Raw genomic sequence first — 8,396 nt, forward strand, 5'->3', positions numbered from 1 at the left:
CCCCCCCCCCCCCTCCCTCTCTCTCTCTCTCTCTCTCTCTCTGGTTCTCTTGTCTTCTACTTCCGCCATGGTCTCTTTGCCTCATGCATCCTTTTGGGCCAGGGGATTTCTGCTGCTGCTCCTCTCATGACGCGGTGAGAGTGCTTTTCCTTGCTGGATTTGTGAACCCCTTGTTTTGTTACGCTGGTTTTCGTGTTTAGCTTGGGTTTGGTAAAACTTAAAAGATCCTTCTTTGGTTGTCTTTGATTTGGTATTTTGGAGCTTTCAGCTGCTTTGTGATGAGCTCTATTTGGAAAGATTGCATTTTGAGAGCTGTCAATGTTAAGTTTTGGTGTTTCGATCTCGCCAATGGCAATACACCAAAACAGAGACCTCCATCCTTTTTGTTTCCCTTTGAACTTGGTTAATTTTGCGTGCCTAGGGTTCTTGTTTTGCACATTTGAAGGAGGTTTCCAACCCCTTCTTTGTTAATTTTGGGGATATTGGTCAAGCCGTGTGGTGCATCAATTTTTTGAAGGGTTTGCTTTTGTGCTTGCCTATTAGCTTCCTTTTTCTTGAACTTGATGGAACCCAGAAACAAGGATTTTGTGTGGCAGGTTTTATAAAGGTGAAGTATGACCATTACAGCTGATACGCAGTTGGGCATTCAATATCTTTGATCTCGAACTTCCTAGGAAAGGAAGAGCTAGGTTTGGGACCTTGAATTCTGATTAATCAGGTTTTGGTTGTGACCACAATGCAAACAACTATATGCTTCACGAACCATGGAGGAGTTGGCCAGTTTTCGGTTCCTCAGCCACCCCAGGCTACGCCACTTCCTTGGTGGATCGGATCCCAATCGCTCTTCGAGGGCCACTCCAACGGTGAGGACCAGCTACCAGCTGCATCCCGACAACTGCATCATGCAGTAGTCCCAAGGGTTGGACCAGGGCCAGCAGTCACAGAGGAAAAAGGTACTGTTACTACAAGTTCTCAGTGATTTTTTTTTTTGTTACTTCTAGCTAAGCTTCTGCTGTACCATGCCTGGTATTAGGCCCTTTCCCCTCTACTAGACATCTTGTTGTTAAACAATATTTTTTTATATGTTCTATGTTCATGAAATAAAACAAGTCACATCTTTGTTACTCGGATGCATGATCATTTATTGAGTAGCATCTCTAGATGTCATGTTTTTTATTTGGTATTGTGATTCTGCTGATGAATAGAAAGGATAGAGTGGAGCAGGAAATGAATTGTTTAGATTCATATTTAAAGTAAGACAGGCATTTGCCATTAAGTTTACATGAAAGCGGAGCATGGAAAAGATTATTTCCTTTTTATTACCATGATTAAGGTACACTTATTGCATGATTTGACAAAGCCAGTTTTCTTACTACTATATCTTCTGGATTCCATATTAAGGATGATGTGGATCTTGTCACTGAATTGATTAAGTTCTTCAAATCTTTCTGTATCTTTTTAATCTTTGTTATCCTGGTCCTGTACTGTGGTGATCCTAGTCAGTGTATACGTATTGATTCCGTGCATGAATGCTATTGCCTTTCCATATTGCAAGTATGCTTTTATATCATATTATGCATTCAGAATCTTCCAGAACTTGTATGGAGCTCAATGGTGTGATAGTACAAATTTCAATTAAACAACTTTCTCGATATTCTTATAAAGGAGTTGCATAGGTTGGATAACCTGTTCCATGAGTTAGTTTGCTTTTTCTTGCTAAAAAATTATAGAATCAAGAGAAATGTTGTCATTAATATGAAAATTTCCTATTTCAAACATTGCCGTCGGAGAAGTTCTTTTAATCATGTCCTTCTTGTTAGTCCAAAGTGTTCCAAAACTTTGTTATTGATTATGAAGCTAAATCTAACAATGTGAGTTGGCTTTTGGTGACTAATCTTGAAAATTGATCTTCTATGAGTGTTCCTTTGATTTTCAAGTTAAGCTTAGGTATAGTAAACAACTCTAGGGATGATAATGAGCCTTGATACCCTTTTTTCTGCATGTTTTCACTCGCCTCTCACTTGCTTTCTCATCTTTTCTCTCCTCCCACTTTCTCCTGCACTTTCTCCTATTGTTCTGGGTGTTCTTTCTTTTACCTCCTTAACATTTTAAAAATGTTTTCTCCAAGACATTTCTGCATCTGAACCAAAGGCAACTGTTACAGAAACTTTATAACCTTCCCTAGTTGCCAAATGGTCTCATCATCATGAACATCGCTTGAGTTTGAAGCTACACCATCATCGTTTAATCACTCATCCAATCTAATGGGTATCTCCAAACTTGAATTTGAACGAATCAGGGTGCCCTAAACCTAACATGAAGTGATGAAAATTGTAAAACCCACCTTGACCAAGTGCATGATATATTAGATATTATGCAGGTTAAGTAGCTTAAGATTTGAATTTCTGTCCATAGGATCTGGGTAACAGCACTACTTCTATGGCTTCACATAGGCTGAGTAACAATTTCTTGAAGTGAAAAATTAACAGTAAACAATGAAAAATGAAGACATTAGCATGCACAGTAGGCAGTCACTAATATCAGAAAGGTAAAAGACATAAGCATAATGATGTCATGAAGAAAATGTTGAAGCTAAGTAGCTTGTAGCTATTTCTAGTCACTGCAGTAGAAACTTGAAATGTAGATTTCTTTGTTTGTATTATGCATTTCTCAAGAAGATGAACTTATACTATAACTTTCTTACTAATTGTAATCTCCTTCTGAGCTCTTTTTTCTGTTCTACTAATGGCTCTTTGAAAATACAAATTTTGACCTTAATTTTTTCTTTCAGACCACAATGTCTCAATAAAAGAACAAAAATCTCAACAACAGTCTGCAGTCATCTCTCTTATGCCATCATTTCCTGAACATTCAGGTCATGTTGAACTTGAACTTGGTCATTCCATGGTAGGTCTTTGCCTTTCCCATTATGTGTGCACTTGATTATAAATAATTTTGGACTTCATTTGCAAGTGCTACTCTGCATAGTGGGCCTTGCTTTGTAATATTTGTAAATATCATTGCAGGTTTATCCTAATTACTCCTATGGTGACCAATGCTATGGCCTATATGCAACTTATGGACCTCAATCAATGGTTTGTAAATTTTAGTTCGTTATTCAGTATTTTCTTGTATAGCTAGTGTTCTATTATAGTCATATTGTAAATGATCTGAGTATACTCGTGATATTGTCATATTGAACAGCACAGGTAAGGATTGTCACATGGTCATAACTCATGTTGGGCTTAGATAAATTCTAGTTATGATCGTTTCTCAGTTATTATTATGTTCCCATTTAAAAAAGCATTTATCAGGAAATTTCATTTGTTTATTATCCTTAACCTTCATCCCCTTTTGCATTTTTATTATTGGATGGGGATCGGAACCAAGGATTCAAGATCCCTCGAGGTGCCTAACACAAGTATGCATGGGAACACTGAAATAGAACATAAAGCAGTATAACAGAGTTCCAAAAAGTTATATATTATGTTATGAGAAATCCCAGAGATCATGATTTAATGAAAATAATGGAGATGTAGTAACCATTAATTTCTAATACATGATACCTTTCTTCAACTATCCACTGAATGAAGAGATGCTACGGCATAAAGGAAATCAGGAGCCTTAGAACTGCAATCTTTTTCTTTTTGATTTTAAACCAGATGCTAAATGACTCAAGGTCCATGATAGCACTTAGTGGGTTGCTTGATTTATTGACATCAGTGAGGCTTCATCCATCCATCTATTCTTGTCTTCAATGATCAATCATAGAGGTTGAGTTTTCAAGGGAATAAGATGGAGAGGTTGTGATACCTTTTCTATTTTTTTTATTTTCCCATAATATCAAGGCACCTGCAAGATATGGTTAGCGGGATTGGCTAATGCCAATCACTGCTGATCCCAGTCAAGATGTTAATTCTAATTCTAAATTGTAGGATCAATTGCAAATTTCATGATTCAGATCTATGTGCCTACACATTTCTTGGCCAAAAGTAATATACAGGGTCAAACTTGATGACTTTTAACTACAAAGGTAATTAATAATTTGCAAATTTTAATTGACCCAGCAGGTTAAATTCTGTGTTTCTCTTTCAAAAGGTACATCTCAGTGATGTTAAAACTTTTGATACTATGAAAAAATCTAAGAAGGTGAAAAGGACAAACTAAAAGATGAATAATGAGAGACTAGCGAAACCCATCGCGTTAAAATGCTGCTGCGATTGATCAAACTCCAGTGAGAAATGCAATAGAGTAGAAATTCTCATAAGCTTTAGTTTTTTGCTTAAAGTATCCTTAAGATGTGTGCAGAATATATTATCGTAGCTTTTGGGGTATCAATGCATGCCTTTGAAATTCAAAATGTTTGTTGCAGTGGTGGGTATGGAGAGAGTATCTTTTATAGGGAAAAAACATCGAATCTCTTTCATGAAGATAAATTTTTTTATTGCAATCATGATTAATAATATGCATTTATTTCATGCCTGATAAAGGGAATGTCAACTTTCAGCTTAAAATATATCTACATTAATGTTCCATCCAATAATTAACAAAATTTCACAAGTGCAAATCCCTAGCTTGTGACATATTTGTGCAAGAGAGATGCTTGTCCTAAAATTAAAAATTCTTTTCTATGAAACATGGATATAGATTTAGGACATAGGCAAAACGAAGGGCACCAATGTGGAAGATACAGGACATAGGATGTGGCAATCTGTGCAAGAGAGATGCTTGCCCTGGAATCGTTGAAATTTAGCTTTCACATTTGGCAGGTCCAAAAAATTTATAAAGCTGAGAGCACTCATGTAAAGAATAGATAATGAAGAGGATGGATGATAGACGTTAGAAGAGAAGAAACTTTATTCACTATTTCTACATTGGTATATCTCTTGTTTTGCTCCTGCAGGCTACATTCTGATATATACAAAAGGTATCAGGTTGCACTAATTCTAAACGTAGTGAGATTCAAGCCAATGACAACAGTCCAAACCGACTCAAACTACCGTGTGCAATCTATTAGAAAAGACTGCACTAATCTATCCTATAAAACTTAAATTCTAACCAGAGACTAATTTAATATTTAAATATTCTCCCTTATGATATTTTGAAAAAAAATAATGTGAAAAACTAAAAGATCTAAATCTCATTTCTTTTGTTGCTGTTATGACATGCAATAATTTGCTTAATTTTGAACCGTACCATCTGAAGTAAAAATTTATGTATATGATCTATCTTGCATGTCTCAATCAATTGCAAACTCTTGATTCGTCTCAATCCAAACTCATCATAAGAAATTCACCAGGTTATTCATTATGTTTTATAAATTGCATGTCTTCAATAGTTGCACCTGTTATATCATTATGAGCACTACCTTTGTCTAAATCTTAAACATTCAATAGCTTATCTCACTTTGTAGTGTTTGCTTATAAGGAGGTTAAAAAACTTATAAGCTTCTAGTAAAAATAAACTTGTATGGTCCAATAAAATCTATTTTGCCAACTACGTGATTTTTAATTCTGTTTTCTTTCAAATAGGCTTCTTTGTTCAATAGAGCTTCTTCAATTGTGATCCCATTGCAATACAAATCTTGTTTGTTGATCACTTTGCTTTGGTATATGCTTCTTCGTATCGATCTTTGTTTTCTCTCATTCTTGATTTTGCTATTGATCATGCTCATCTTCTAGTTCATCTAGTGGTGTACGAGTTAATATGCCTCTTTCATAAATATCTTTTAAGATTATTTAGGCTTCTTTTGCAGTCTTCAATTTGAAGGTCCATGAAAGAATATATACATCTATCATTGCTTGATACATGTCTAATCATTTTTTCTAAAAAATAAAGGACATGTATAATTTTACCTTCACTTTTCTTTTTTTGGATAAAAAATAATCTATAGTTTCTGTTGTTGAATGTCTATAGGTCTATTTTTGTCTTTATTGGTATCTCCCTTTCTTAGGTAGTCTTCAAGTCCAAGTCTTCTTTACAGTAGTCAAAATAAATTTATATGCTCTTCACTTGTCACGAAAATCAAAATCATACACTTGTTCTGATACTATGTTCAATTGTAGTTTTGAGATGTGAAAGATCCAAATAGTTCATAAAAAGAGAGAGCACTGACATAGAGAAGTAATAGACTGGAGAGATGATGAAATAGAATAGAAGAGTACACAAGCTTTGTTCACAATTTGTGCACCATTATGTCTCCTATTAAGCTCATGTGGGCTACATTCCAATATATATAGAAAATATCAGCTTGCACTAAGTCTAAACATATATTCAAGCCGATGCCAAAACAGTCTAAACCTACTCGAACTTTTGTGTGCTACCTATAAAATAAGTTTGCTTAATCTTTTCTATAGCACTCAAATGGTAATCTTGTTTGCCTTTTCCAATCCATATGTGATACTTTTAGAGTTTTAATAATTTATTTCACAAAGTGAAGTTTTTTAATGATCTTTTGGAATTTGCTTAAATTGAACTTTTCAGGAAAAATATTTAACACTAAACAGGAAAAATAAATGTGTTGCAGTTTTCCTTTGATTTCAATAACACTTTCAGGACTGTTTATAGTTGAATTTGGAGAGGACTCGCTGTTGTTTGATACTCTCATTTATCCAACTGACAGTTAATATTCCTCAATCTTGGTCATGTTAGACATCCGTGGAATATGTTAAGAAGCTGTTATGGATTGGTTTCTGCTGAATGTATGAATACAATATGAATTTTATATCTTTCCTTTGCAGCATGGGAGAATGCTCTTGCCAATGAATATGACAGCTGATGGACCAATTTATGTGAATGCAAAGCAGTTCCATGGTATCCTTCGTCGAAGACAGGCTCGTGCCAAGGCTGAAAGACAAAACAAGTTGAGCAAAGTTAGGAAGGTATATGTCATGCAATATGGATGCTCAATGCTCAGGAAATATTTCTATTTGCTAAACCATGTTTTTCACTGTATTTGCACCATAATATATGGTTCTTTAGGGATGGATTGCTCAACTTGTTGTACCTCTCTTTGCTTCTTTACCTCAGTTTTCTTTTGGTCTACTTTAATATACAAATCTAATCATTAGTAAGTTGTCCAAGATGAATTCAGTACCGTATTCCTCTTGTAAAATTCTACAATTGTCATGCTTGGATGGCTAGTTAACTTAGGCTGAGAAAATCATTATACCTGGCTTAAGATATGTCTGCTTTTCTATTCTTAAATCCAATCGTGTATATCAGTATATGGAGCCAAGTCAAACTAAACTGGGTTTCCATTTTCCATTTTTTCAGCCCTATCTACATGAGTCACGTCATCTTCATGCAATGAGACGAGCAAGGGGCAGTGGTGGTCGATTTCTGAACACAAAGAAGGAAAGCAGTGGACAAGTAATGAATTATGGCAGTAAAGTGAAAGATTCAGCACCTCATCATCCTACCGAATCTCCAAGCTCTGATATAATGAAATCTGATAGCGGAAATCTGAATTCATCTAGCGGTGGGTCAAGCGTTTCAGGATCAGAGGCGACAAGCGTGTGCACGCACAAAAATCACAATAACTTCCATGTCATTGAGCATCTTCGCTCGTCTTTCTTTCGCCCTCTCTCAAGTATGATTGATGGAGAGCAAGGAGCGGCCGGTATGTCTAATCAGTGGGTCTCAGCAGCTGATGGCTGCTGTGACCTTCTCAAGGTCTGAGGAAAGAGATACCGAGGAGGGGTGGATGCAAGTTGTGTTCATTTGACTTTACACCCCTCCAAAACTTCACACAGCCAGATGGAAAAGCTGATCACTGCCCATTTGGTTGTTCTCTGAAGGCAAATCATTCTTGGCTTATCTGCATGGCTATCAGTGTCCTTGTTCCACAGTTCCTGGACTGCACCAGTTTCAGGACTGTTAGGATGACTGAAGCTTCATGCACTATGGAAACCATGACAGGGCTCTGTTCCTGTTAGTAGGGCTGCTACATCAGAATAAGGATTTGACTGTTGATTAAGTCCATAGTTTGAGGTATGTTGTTGAAGATAGTATTCATGTATGATGTGTTGCTTGACTGGTGTTTGCAAACTTTTGATGGTTGCCATTGTTAAGATTGTCAGTTGTGGTGTGATCTATTTGCAACTTTATATGTATATTTGTTTCATGTTTCTGTTTTTGCTTTGCATCAGCTTCATCTCCTGTTTTATGAATGTAATCTCACACTGAAGTGATATTATTTATCCTTTTTTTTTTCTATAAACAAAGATGGCTAGATTGCTAAATAAATCATAGTTCAATTGGAATGTTGCATTCATACAATTTGTTTCTAGAATCCAACTCTTTACATTGTCAGGTCTGATATTATAGACCTAATTATATCTGCTGAAGAATTCATATTTAGGTCTGATCATCGAGGAAGAGTTTATACAGAAATA

The 8,396-nt window shown here is 35.8% G+C and overlaps 1 protein-coding gene across 1 annotated transcript; it reads left to right on the top strand.

Moving 5' to 3' along the window:
* The first annotated feature begins 3 nt into the window (after positions 1-3).
* LOC103990345 (nuclear transcription factor Y subunit A-7) lies at positions 4-8,131 on the top strand. The gene is made up of 6 exons (XM_009409448.3): positions 4-134; positions 597-953; positions 2,792-2,907; positions 3,027-3,095; positions 6,741-6,881; positions 7,276-8,131. The coding sequence occupies exons 2-6, from the start codon at positions 737-739 to the stop codon at positions 7,678-7,680; spliced, it is 948 nt and encodes a 315-aa protein (XP_009407723.1). The 5' UTR covers positions 4-134; positions 597-736; the 3' UTR covers positions 7,681-8,131.
* Positions 8,132-8,396: the final 265 nt, after the last annotated feature.

Source organism: Musa acuminata, chromosome BXJ3-7, assembly GCF_036884655.1.
Source record: "Musa acuminata AAA Group cultivar baxijiao chromosome BXJ3-7, Cavendish_Baxijiao_AAA, whole genome shotgun sequence".
NCBI lineage: Eukaryota > Viridiplantae > Streptophyta > Magnoliopsida > Zingiberales > Musaceae > Musa > Musa acuminata.